Source organism: Euprymna scolopes, chromosome 38, assembly GCF_053919585.1.
Source record: "Euprymna scolopes isolate OS-2025 chromosome 38, ASM5391958v1, whole genome shotgun sequence".
Lineage (NCBI taxonomy): Eukaryota > Metazoa > Mollusca > Cephalopoda > Sepiida > Sepiolidae > Euprymna > Euprymna scolopes.
Window position 1 is genome coordinate 53,684,037 of NC_136519.1, and position 13,667 is coordinate 53,697,703.

At 33.5% G+C, this 13,667-nt stretch overlaps 1 protein-coding gene across 3 annotated transcripts in view; it reads right to left on the bottom strand.

Moving 5' to 3' along the window:
* The window catches only part of LOC145263144 (tetraspanin-33-like), an 80,399-nt gene that overhangs the window by 10,577 nt on the left and 56,155 nt on the right, over positions 1–13,667 (bottom strand). For all 3 annotated transcript variants that reach the window (XM_080120116.1, XM_080120115.1, XM_080120117.1), the window contains exons 4-5: positions 9,057–9,242; positions 7,472–7,642 (exon numbers count right to left, since the gene is read on the bottom strand). In XM_080120116.1, the coding sequence (XP_079976242.1) occupies positions 7,472–7,642; positions 9,057–9,242 (357 nt within the window). The remainder of the gene's footprint in view (positions 1–7,471; positions 7,643–9,056; positions 9,243–13,667) is intronic.

Below are 13,667 nucleotides of genomic sequence, written 5' to 3' on the forward strand. Positions count from 1 at the left end.
TCATACATAAATCTATACTTTCGTATATTAATTTTATATGAGTAAATTAAGTAGCTATATATATATATATATATATATATATATATATATATATATATATATATATATAATGAGAATAATGGAAATAGTATTCTAACAAAATAGAGAAATAAAAAGGAACAAACCGAGTTATGTGTTCATCAACGTTTCATCTTTATTTTGGAAGTCTTGAAATAAAGACGAAACGTTGATGAACACATAACTTGGTTTGTTTCTTCTTACGGCGCCTGATGAGGGCCTTAGGTCCTTATCAACCAGTTGTCAGAAACATTAGCATGTTCAGTGTAGCGACTATGTAATATTTGTCTATATAAATGAAATATTATATTTTGCTCTTTTTATTGAGCACTCTTAATAACCTCATCTTTTAATTCACTCTCTTTAATACCTTTAACTTGAAATATATTAGTCCTCGCGCAAAAGAGCAGGACACAAAATGTTTTAAATAATAATAATAATAGAATAACAATAACAAAGACTTTTGCTGGCGAGGACTACTATTGACCGTAACCAGTTATACAGTCCTTTTGAAATTTTCATCTCTATTTTTCTCGTGATGTACTGAATATTTATTAATGAAACCTTTATTCTGAAAGAAGTTAAACAAAAATTTAATCTAAAAAAGTTATTTTAAAGTTTTTGTTAAAAAAAATTCAGATTTTCTCATTATTCATACCTGTATTACAAAGAGGGGGTTGCAAAAAATGAGTTGCGGTGTGAGGAGAAATACAAACTGAAACAGAGAATATTCAGACCTGTAATAATACAAAGAGGGGGTTGCAAAAATGAGTTGTGGTGTGAGGAGAAATACAAACTAAAATAGAGAGAAGGAGAGTTTTAAAATATAATCTTGAAAAGATAAGATACAAGTTAGAAAGATACAAGATTCAATTTGAAATTTATTTATCTTCAAAGTGCACTTTTATAAATTTTACAAAGTAAGGTATAAAAATTTAATTTAAATTGAATCAAAAAATTACCTTGGATTTATTTTATGTAATGAACATTTTGTTGCAATTTAAAAACATTATCTTTCATCTAGCAATTAATGATATAGATATAAAATTTTCAATGATTTTTTTTAAAAGTGCAACAGAATGTTCATTACATAAAATAAATCCAAGATTAATTTTTTGATTCAATTTAAATTAAATTTTTATACCTTGCTTTGTAAAATTTATAAAAGTGCACTTTGAAGATAAATAAATTTCAAATTGAATCTTGTACCTTTATTTTTAAAGCCTATAGTAAAAACATTTTGTTTAACAATTTTCATGCCTTGGGTGAAATGCTTTTCTAACTTGTATATATATATATATATATATATATATATATATATATATATATATATATATATATATATATACATACGAAGGGCGTGCAATAAGTAATCCCCCTGGCCCACTTCCCGTTGTCTGATCTAGCTGAAATTTTGCATGTGCAATGATTTATATCTCTACGGGTTATGTGACAAATTACAGCTCTGAACTAATTGTGGTTTCTCTTTTACAGGTGTTTGAACTGAGTCAGGTGTGAAATGGAGCTTGTTGAATGTCGAGCAGTGATCTGGTTTTTGTATTTGAAAGGACGCACACCACAGGAGACTTTTGATGAAATGAAAGAAATTTATAGTGATAATGCCCCATCATATGACCTTGTAAAATGCTGGCATCGTGAATTCAAACATGGCCGGCAGTCTATGGAAACAGCTCCCAGACCTGGTCGCCCCCCCCCCTTCTGCCATTGATGAGGCATCTGTCCGTCAAGTTGAGGCTGCCATTTTGGAAGATCGGCGCATTACTATTTGCTAAATAGCCCAAGATGTAAAGATTAGTACAGGGTCTGTGGAAACTATCATTCATAACCATTTGCATATGCATAAGGTGTCTGCCAGATGGATTCCCAGGTTGCTCACACCATTCCAGAAGCAAGAATGCGTCGAGTGTTTGAGGATGAATTTGGAGATGTGCCAAGAAGATGAGTCAAAGTGTTTCAAAAGACTGATTACACAGAATGAAACCTGGGTCCATCATTATGATCCAGAGACCAAAGCCCAGTCAATGCAGTGGAAGTACTTGGAATCACTACCTCCAAAGAAGGCAAGGGCGCAGCCCTCTGCTGGCAAGGTCATGCTCACAGTCTTCTGGAACCAGGACGGAGTAGTTATGACAGATTTCCTGGCAAAGGGTCCCACAATTACAGGAGCTTATTATGCTTCACTTTTGAGGAAATTAAGGGAAGCTATCAAAATTAAGAGGCGGGGCAAGATCAACAAAGGTACCCTCCTCCTGCAGGACAACGCTCCGGTCCACAACTCGCATGTCGCCAGATCAGAAGCACGAGCATGTGGTTATGAAATCCTCCCCCATCCTCCCTACTCTCCTGACCTTGCACCCTCTAACTTTCACCTCTTCCCAGCCATGAAGTTGTTTTTGAAAGGAAAGCGTTTCCCAGATGATACAGCCTTGATTTCTGAAGTCACGTCGTGGTTGGAGGACCAACCTGGGGTGTTCTACAAAAACGGTCTCCATATCTGCATCAAACGATGGGAGAAATGCATAACTCTGGGTGGTTCCTATGTAGAGAAAGACTAATAACTGTGCCAAGTTTCGTTGCTCTACTGCTATGGGAAGTGGGTCAGGGGCATTACTTATTGCACGCCCCTCGTGTGTACATATATATATATATATATATATATATATATATATATATATATATATATATAATTGATAAAATAATAATACACACACACACACACACATATATATAATTATTTTATTGATGATAAATCTTATTTGAAAAGTCAAACTCCTATACAGTGATCTACTGTGTGTAACATTGTTTTATATATTTCGAGGAAAATCCTCTTTTTCAAGTGTCTCGCAGAAAATGTAACCAAACTAAAACAGGGAACACTATATGACGAAATGGTTCTTGTAATCTAGGTACATTTTTTTCTTCTTAAATATTATTAGTAGTAAATAATAATAATAATAATAATAATAATAATTAAATAAATGTGTGTATGTGTGTGTATTATATATGTGTGTGTGCAATACATGTATTTAAAGCAAAACTAATGATCTTGCTTCTTGTCCAATGATCATTTTGTTTCATTAAATTCATTCTTATTACAAAAATCTCATTCCTTCGGTATTCATGGAATCTATTTCTATAATCGCCTTCAATTAACGTTAGTAATTGTGCCGGCCACTTGTATACTCGGCTTATCTTGAATCAGAAATAATTTGTAAAAAAAAAGATAGGGTGTGGAAAATAAAGCCTTAAACAGTTGATGTCAAGGGGAGGGGGGTGAATACAATTCTTGGTGCTTGTAATGAATGACTATCCAGAGGATTTCAGTATTAAGGAGTTCAGAGTTTTTACTTAAAAGCTCGGTAAGCGTTCAGATGTAAGTACCGCATTGAATCCTAGAAATTTCCAGGTTGGTATCTGGAGGCGCGTTAATTCACTGGGAGAGATGCCCCCCCCCCAGTCTTCGTTAAGGCATGCATCTAGCAGAAGGAAACTCTGATGTTAAAACCTGCGGCCTTCTGTATACTCTGTCCTGTGGCAGTCATCTGCACCGACGGAGGTTAGCAGTAATACCAAAAAGTATGGCTGGTTCTACATAAAATCTTCACCACTATAAACAAATCATTTATGTGGATTTCCGAGCAACTTAGTTGTTGTGGTGGAACCTCATATGTCGAAATCAGTGGGAGAGTCCATCATAAATAGTAGTTTGCTTGAAGCATTGCTGGTAAAGAAGTGTGTAGAAGTTTGAAAAGCCGAGAACAATGTGAAAAGACCGAAACAGCAAAGGGAAAGAAAGGAAAAACAAAGAAATAGATGGGTATGTCCGATGAGTGATGAATGAATAAATAATTAGACATATCTTTACTCGAACATATCCATCTATTTCTTTGTTTTTCCTTTCTTTTGCTGTTTCGGTCTTTCCACATTGATCTCGGCTTTTCAAACTTATATATATATATATATATATATATATATATATATATATATATATATATATATATATATATATATATATATATATATATATACTTCAAACTTTAAAAAAACGTTATGTTATCAATCGGCCGAAACGTTGTAAGAATAACAACCAAGATAGTGATAGCGGTTCTGAATAACCCAAATAATACAAACTGTAACATTGTGTGCAGGGTACGATAGAGTTGTTTCTCTTTGTTTTACCAGTAACGGTCAGAGAGTATTGAGGATACACCCAGGTTGGATTTCTCCTTTGAAGCTTCTACAGAATGAAGAATATGTAGGTTAAAAGGCATAATATAAACTAACGTATTTTATTGTTTTCTATCACGTTACATTGTTGTTTTTTATCGTGTTCTATCACGTTACATTGTTGTTTTTGTTATCGTTTTCTATCACGTTACATTGTTGTTTTTTGTTTTCTATCACGTTACATTATTGTTTTCGTTATTGTTTTCTATCACGTTACATTGTTGTTTTTTATCGTTTTCCATCACGTTACATTGTTGTTTTTGTTATCGTTTTCTATCACGTTACATTGTTGTTTTTTGTTTTCTATCACGTTACATTGTTGTTTTCGTTATTGTTTTCTATCACGTTACATTGTTGTTTTTTATCATGTTCTATCACGTTACATTGTTGTTTTTGTTGTTTATGTTATCGTTACATTGTTGTTTTTTGTTTTCTATCACGTTACATTATTGTTTTCGTTATTGTTTTCTATCACGTTACATTGTTGTTTTTTATCGTTTTCCATCACGTTACATTGTTGTTTTTGTTATCGTTTTCTATCACGTTACATTGTTGTTTTTTGTTTTCTATCACGTTACATTGTTGTTTTTGTTAATTTTTATCTATCACGTTACATTGTTGTTTTATTGTATTGTTTTTTATCACGTTACATTGTTGTATTTGTAATTGTTTTCAATCGCGTTACATTATTGTTTTCGTTAATGTTTTCTATCACGTTACATTGTTATGTTCGTTATTATTTTCTATCACGTTACATTGTTATTTTCGTTAATGTGAATAAATGTGTTTATTATACTTCGTTTTTACTTCGTATGTTATTCATTCTATTGATTGATATGTTCGTTGACTATGTTTAATAAATAAAAATTGGCGGCCAATTATTCGGTTGTAGATATTGATGGTATAAGACGCCGAGAAAGCAATCTCTGTCATGCACGTGCGTCAGAAGCAGAGATGCACCAGTGAATTTCTGGCAAAAGTGCATTGAGAACGGAGCGCAAAAGGTCGCTCGTTTTAATAGTACTACTCCCGATTTCGTAGCTCTTCAACTTTTTAAATAAAAAAAATAGGTGACTTTACTTTTCGAACGACCCTCATATTTAAAACTCAATGTCTGTATGTATGTGTGCATGTGATGTTTGTGTGTCCCCTATAGAAAAAAGGTTAGAGAATTCAAATCTTAAAGTGTTTGGACGTTTCTGAATATATCGACCGAAACGTTGTGAAAATCACACTCAAGATGAGAACAGTAGTCCGATGAATAATAATACATATAGCTTAAAGTGTTTTCTTGTGTAAAATTTACCGGAAAAGACAATGGAAGTGTTTCCGAATCTCTAAGTGTACTCGAAAGGCTGCTATGAGGCACAAAATCTTTAAAACTTCAAATATATCTCATTTTTATGAAATTTAAATCATATTTTTAATTTTTTCTGGAGAAGACAATGGACGTGGTTACGAATCTCTAAGTACTCTTCAAGCTTAAGGGAATTGTGGAGGCTTTAGATACATCCAATTTTGATTAAATTTACACCATATGTAAAAAGATTTCCAACTAAAACTAAAGTAGCCCGAAAATAAACTAACTAAAACTAAAGTAGCCCGAAATATTTACCTGATCTCACCTCTAAGTGGTCCATGGAGGAGAGAACCCTTTTAAAACTTCAAAGACGAGTATCTGATTTTAATAAATTTAAACCGTATGTATAAGGCATTTATTCAGAGAGCTTTCTAATATCTTAGACTTTATTAATGGTTAGGATGGGGGAAGAAGAACAGTAAAAACAAAGAACCTAACACGGTCTTATGAGCATAGTGAAAACGTATGTAGTCCTAGTCTTTATTCAATTCTGAGCAACGTCGGGTCTTCCTGCTAGTAACTGACAGTAGGTACGGGCAAAAATGGGCGGACAAAAATGGGGGACATAATTTTGAAAGCCGATTTATCATAATTTTTTTAAAGTTTCTGACTACTTTTTGATTGTATTTGAAAGATTAAAGACTAAAGTTTATTTCCAAAAGGAAAAAATATTTGGATACGTGAAAAAAAAAAGTTATGAAAATGTTTTTACAGCGAGCTACCCAATTCAGCTAAATTTTGAAGTTAAATAAATTCATTGTAAAAATTCATTAAAAGATAAATATTAGTTTTCTGGGTCTATTTCAAAGATAATTAGTAAAGTAAAGTAAGATTGAATTAAATAAAAAAAATCACCTTGTTTGTACAAAACATAAATTTATTAGCCCCAAACTGAGTGATTCTGCCATTCGCAAAACACAACAAACTAAAATTTTGTAAACACAAAAATTACGAAGGCCCAAAATTTCAGGCAGTCGAAAGACTTTGAAAATGACGTTATTGTAATTAAAAGGGAGGAAGTTCTTTTTTTCCCAGTCGCGAATCCGTACATTTATTTTCTGAACGTTTGTATAAATTTTTCCATTTTTTTAATTTAATTATTTTTCTATATTCTTGTTATTAAATTATTTTTTATTATTATTATTCAATATTATATAAAAAAAAAATTATGTTACGCCGAAAGTTTCACATTCTTGCGAGCAAGGAAATTATTAAAATCTTGCATATAAAAATCATGCGAACCCCGTAATTTAAAAAAAAAAAGTAGAAATATTTTTTGCAATTATAATTTTTTGTGTGTGTGTGATAATATTAAATAAGCAATGCTTAATTCAATGGTAATATCGGTAGTTCGAGAAATTAATTTTTCTTCGAGTTATATCGAATTCATTAATACGGATTTATGGGCTTTTTTCGTAATGTTCCCATAAAAATTATTTTATTTTATTTTTATTTTTACAAATTACGATGCTTTATTTATATAAAAAAAGCAAAAATAAAGTCTTGCGTTTTTTATTTACTGCTGAAAACCATAACTTTAATAAAGGTATTCTTTGTTTAAACAAAATAATATATTTCCACTAAGATTTAAATATAAATAATTAGTTCATTATATTCCGTAATCATTACTTGATAAATGCTGAAAATTTCATTAAAATTGATTAATTTCCTGATTTTTGGTGATTTTTAAATAAAGGGAGGGGTCACAATGTTTATACATTTTGAGCATCGGCATTCATTTTGCACGTACCTAGTAACTGATATGCTAACACGCGCACGCGCACACATCACGTTTGCATTACTTACTTTTTGTTGCAAGTCATCAAGGATGGCGTTTTTGCTTGGCTTCGTGCCGTATTGCTTGATGGCTTTGCCGATTGTGTGGGTCAAATGTACCCGGATATTCGTCATCAGGGTGACTGCAAACACGGCTGTCACCATCTCCAGAAGAAATATAATCATAACACACGCGCAAAACTGGTTGGAAAAAAAATGAAAAGAAAATGAGATGTACATACCAATAAAAAAAAAAAAATTAAAATTAAAAAAAAAAATAATAAAAACATGTAAAAAATGCGTCATGGGAGATAATTCAGGATTGAGAAACTTTGTTATTTTCTACTACATCTAGCCATTTTTTTTTTTTTTTTTTTTTTTTTTCTAATCAGGCCTTACAAAATGAAAACAACACCGTAAAAAAAATCTCCAATTTCGGGATAGACTTCTTTTCGTGTTGTTCTGCCAATTTTGATTCAAGAGGGAGAATGCACTCTCCCCGGGGAGGCAGTTACCAGAGGATGGCTAGAGATGACAAAGATAATATTTGATGGAGGACTTCTGTTTTTGAGCGACGAAGACACGATGTATGATTTAATTGTGTTTATGACATTTTTTTATTTGCATTCACAGACATTTACTTCTTCGCAGCGGACGGTGGTGGTGGTGGTCAAGTCGTTCATGACACGACATAGGTGTTCCGAGTTCGAATCTAGTGCATTCCACAAAAATCACTTTTACTTAAGATGTTGACAACCTTCTTGGCGTCTATCCCGTAAGTATCCGATGTCTTTCTAGAAAGAATTCTGACTACAAAAATATCGGGGAAACCAATGCCAACAATAGAATGTTCGATTCATACAATATGATGATGATGATGACTTAATCATGGCGTACAATGTGCTATATCTCCCCTTGAAGGGGATGTAATGCAACAAAAGGACTGTTTTTTTCTTTGATGTTCCTGAATTTTTGATATGGCGATTGGTTATTTGTATTTTTGGATTCATTGGACTACTTGAGGGTGATTTTCATAACGTTTCGGTCGATGTAACCTCCAACCTTCTTCAGGTGTATTTTGTCGAAATCGGAAATGTTTCTGTTGAATTCGGGAATTTAGACGGAATTTCGAGCGGAATCCTTATTTACTTCCCAGGGGTAGCATGCTCTTGTTCCGTCAGCCATTACTGGATAGAGGTCTTAAGTAATTCGTAATTGTATTTTTCGGTCAGCCGCACTGAGGATTGAACCTTCAATTCTCGGGAGAATATCGCTTTTTACAATTGATTTTCCAAATATTCTAACCACTGCTTCACAATCAATTGTAAAAAGCGATATTCTCCTGAATATTGAAGGTTTAATCTTAAGTGTGGGCGATTGAAAAATACAATTGCGAATTACTTAGAACCTTTATCCAGTCATGGCTGATAGATCAAGAGCATGCTACCCCGTGAAGTGAATAAAGGGTTCTGCTTGAAATTCTGTCCAAATTCTCGAGTTTAACAGAAACATTCCCGCGTTCGACAATGCACACCTGAAGAAGAAAATCACATTTTTGAAAATCACATTTTTTTTTCTATTTGTAAATTTGTGACAAAAAAAAAAGTAGTCTTACCAGATGCAGCGTCCATATACTTTCTCTAAGCGCACCCAAGCAGCCAATAAGACTAATGAAAACCACCAGAACGCCCATTCTTAGAACGATATAGACTGGGTCCATGTCGATGGCGTCAAAAAGACTAATTTCCTCCCGCTGGAGTCGGGTCACCATACTCATGGCGACCATCACACACCCAAGCACCTGTAAAGAAATAAGCAAAAAATGTCAATGCGGACAAAATTTTGAAATTACCAAAAGAAAATGGTTTCACAGGGAATTCGTATCTAAAATGATTATATTTTCATTTGGTGATAGTTAAATAATAGTTAAATAAAAGTTAAATAATAGTTAAATAAAAGTTAAATAAACCCCCATATACACCCGTGCCATCGTCGTCATCGTAAAACTCAGGTTTTTGCTTGTCTGTGGATACAATCACTAGGTATGTTTTGGTCGATTTAACCTCCGATCTTCTTCGGGTGAACAAAAACAAATATGCAACAAATAAATGTTACCAAAGACAAGATAGGTTAATCTTCTACCTGGATAAGTGTTTTGTGTATTTTATCATTACGTGCGTCTGATCTGTTCAATTAGAACAAAAAAAAAAACGTAACTCCAATAAACATTGCACGAAGACCCTTGAAAAAAATCAAAAATTAAACCAAATACTGGTAGAAACCAATTCAATATATATCACCAATCGTGAGAAAATGTAATGTTTCACCTGTGCTATAATTTAATTTTTAATTTTTGAGCGATTATCAAAGATCCTTGTGCAATACTTATGCCGGCTATGTTTTTTTTTCGTTCTAACTGAACAGAATGGGCATGTGATTTATTTTGAACCAAAAAATATTTTAAGATATGTTAAAACGCAAAAAAAAATATATTTATCTAGATAGCTAGAACGGAAACTTATCTTACCTTTGGTAACATTTATTTGCTGTATTTAAAAAAAATTATTCTAGTTTTGTTCCGTTAGTTACCATTAAGCGTACCTTAATCATATCGTTTGAATTCATCGGACTACTGTTCTCATCTTGGGTGTAATTTTCACAACGTTTTGGTCGATTTAACCTCCGATCTTCTTCAGGTGTATCTTGTCGAACTCGGGAACGTTTCTGTTGAATTCGGGAATTTGGAACCCTTTATTTACTTCACGGGGGTAACATGTTCTTGTTCCGTCAGCCATAACTGGATAGTAAAGTAATTTATAATTGTATTTTTCGGTCGCCCACACTGAGAATTGAACTTTTATCCTTCAGGAGAATAACACTTTTTCAATTTATTTTTCCAAGTACTTTAATCACTGCGCCACCGGTCCTTGGCGAGAACAGTAGTCCGGTGAATCCAAATGATACAAACAACAAATCCTCATCTGAAAAATTCAGAAACGTACCTTAATCAGTTTAGTAAAAGTTAATTATAAAGAGAAGAATGCTCACAGAAAACACCAGAATGACGGATTACTTTCATAAGAGAGAGAGAGAGAGAGAAAGAGAGAGAGGGAGGGAGGGAGAGAGAGAGAGAACGATAGAGAGAAGAGATCGTCTCGCTACACACAGCCATACTGTGCACACTGTCCCCATCCACTCCTAAGTCTATTTGGGACAACACTTAAACACGCCTTTCTTACTTGAAATCTCGTCAGCCAAAAATAGAAAATCTCTTCCCGAAAATTACGTAATTTTGCTATTTCCGTTTGTGTACTTAGAAATAAAAAGTTAAACTGGCAAAGTTTTGTTCATAGAACCATCCGTCTGTAAAACATAATATCACGTGACTGCACTTCGGCTGAATATAACGTTGCCGTTTTCAAGTCAAGTGTAAACAAATTATTGTTAAGCATGTTCTCTTAAATAGTCACTTTCTGGCTAATTACAATCATCGTCACTAACCCACTCGGTATTTCCTCGTCTTTCTGTCAAACTGAATGACCTTTATCGTCGAGTGGCCTGTAGGCCTTGATAAGTACGGATTCATGTGTAAAAAATGGCGTTACGTCTGACTCCTTTCTCGTTCGTTTTTCCGGCTATAAATCTTTAAAATACCATTTTCTTTTGCTGGCCGCTTTTAGAGAAAACATATTTGGTTCAACCAAGGATTGTCTCCCGTGCATTGCCAAAAAAAAAAGCTTACACAAGTCTGATGAGCTGGACAGCGTTGTGGTCTTGTCGCATCGATCAGATAACGGTCTTTTCTGCTCAATGCAGCACTTTTTGAAGGGCTGCCGATGTGACTTGTTTGATGAAGTCAAAGAAGCGTATCAAAAGGTATTTGATTCAAAGCAGACACAATGGTCCTTTTCCCAGATCCGAAAGCATGCAGATCGATGGCAGAACGTCTTGGAAAATGATGGTCTGTATTTTGAAGATTATCCTTTTGTTTTGTTTTTTACTTTTTGGTATTACTTGGCGAGTAAAATTTCAATTTTTCGCAACTGTTTACGAATTTTGGGGACAAACTAATATATATATATATATATATATATATATATATATATATATATATATATATATATATATATATACTAGCATTTCAGCCCAGCGTTGCCCGAGTGTTTGGAGGTGTGTGTTGAGCAAAAAAAAAAAAAAATGGGTCAATTTTTTTAACTTTGACATCTATTATGATCCCTTAACATTTATTGTTTTGGGCTCAAATCAAGTCATTAAGTTAGATCCATGTCCAAGGAACCTATATCTAAAATTTCAATTGTTTAGACCCAAAATTATTGGAGGAGTTTGGTAGAGTTCTCAAAAGTCAAATCGTTGAACTTTGACCCTTTAACAGCCAAATTTCTGGCCGAAAAACGATCACATCGATTTTTCCAAATCTCAGTACCCTGTATATCAAATTTCGAGTCCGTAGACTAAAAATTTACAGAGTTATTGCGTAGGGAAATGTACACAGACAGACAGACAGACACACAGATACACAGACAAGTTCACTTTTATGGATATACTAGCATTTCAGCCCGGCATTGCCCGAGTGTTTGGATGTGTATGTTCAGAAAAAAAAAAAAAAAGTGGTAGTAGGAAGGCAGGCTGGAACCCGTACCGCAAAGGAGAAAATGAACGGGGAAAAAACCTGACGTTTTTGCTGTTACGACTAACGCCAAACCGGAAGTGACATTTTTTTTAAATTAAGGCTAGACAATCGAAAGGAGAGGATGACTTTTAAAAATATCGGCGAAAAAAAGCGACTCCCCCCTGTAGAAAAGTGCCCAGTTTAAGATGAAGATATTAATGTTTTTAGCCAATTTTTTCGATAATTTTTCGATATTTGTCGTCTGAAAGGTCGAACTTCAAAACGATACTGATCTTGAAAAACTCCGTCGCCTTTGTCGAAAGTGTTGGGCAGACATGCAAACATAAGTACATACATACATTTATATATTGGTAAATAAAAATTTTCGACCCAAACCGATGAAAAAGCTTGTCCTATCTCTGAATACCCTTTATGTAAAATTTCAAATGTTTAGATCAGAAATTGTCTGAGTAATTTAGTAGAGACCGCAGAGGTCAATTTTTTTTAAACTTTGGCGCCTATTATGACTCCTTAACATTTATTGTTTGAGCTCAAATCAAGTTATTAAGTTAGATCTATGTCCAAAGAACATATATCCAAAATTTTCGGAGGAGTTTGGTAGAGTTCTCAAAGGTCAAATCATTGAACTTTGACCTAGTAACAGCCAAATTTCTGTCCAAAAACGGATTACAAACATTTTCCCAAATCTCGGTAGTCTGTATAGCAAATTTCGTGTCTGTAGACTGAAAATTGACAGAGTTATTGCGTTGGAAAATGTACACAGACACACAGACTTATTATCTCCTACCCCCCCCCCCCCCCATTTTTCGTATTTCTTTTAAAACACTTCTTCCAAATACTATCAACCATTTCTGTAAGGTCTGACGAGGCTGTTGGATCGTAAACATGGTCTAACATCCGAAACATATGTAACCAAACAGATAAAACATGGAATTTATGGATCACCTTATTTTCATACTTTTAGGTTTTATATTTAAATTTCATCTAATTGTCTATCTTTATATTACCTTAGTTTCTAACCTAATCAATTTTTCCCCTTAAATATTTATTTTATTTATTTATTTTCAAAGTACTGGACGAAACCTTCAAATCCTTAATTAAATTTATATGATTCACTATATTCTATTCAATCTCCAAAAGTTTCGTATCTTGTGACATTATCCAAAATTTACTAATTGATTTTAGTTAATGTTTATTTTATGAGAAGGGAATTGTTAATAAACGGTTATTTTAAAGGAATTAATTTTTATTAAATAAAATAAATATACATTCCGTACTTATTAAGTTATGACGTGACCGTCTTGAAGAGTGATACTACTCCCCATTGTGGACACTAAAATCGCCTAAAACTCTGAGTAAGGCCGGGTGAAAATGCTGAGATTTTCCGTTAAACGTTGATTTAATCCCGGACAGCGACAGGTAACCTATAAAAAGGGACTAATTTATTGTGTTTTTGAAACATAGACAGATATTTTATTGTTTTATAAAATGACAGGAAAATGTCAGAATAATGTTGAATGAAATCATGCACTCGTTGGCCTAAGGAACACCTGCTCACACGCGACAATGTTGACT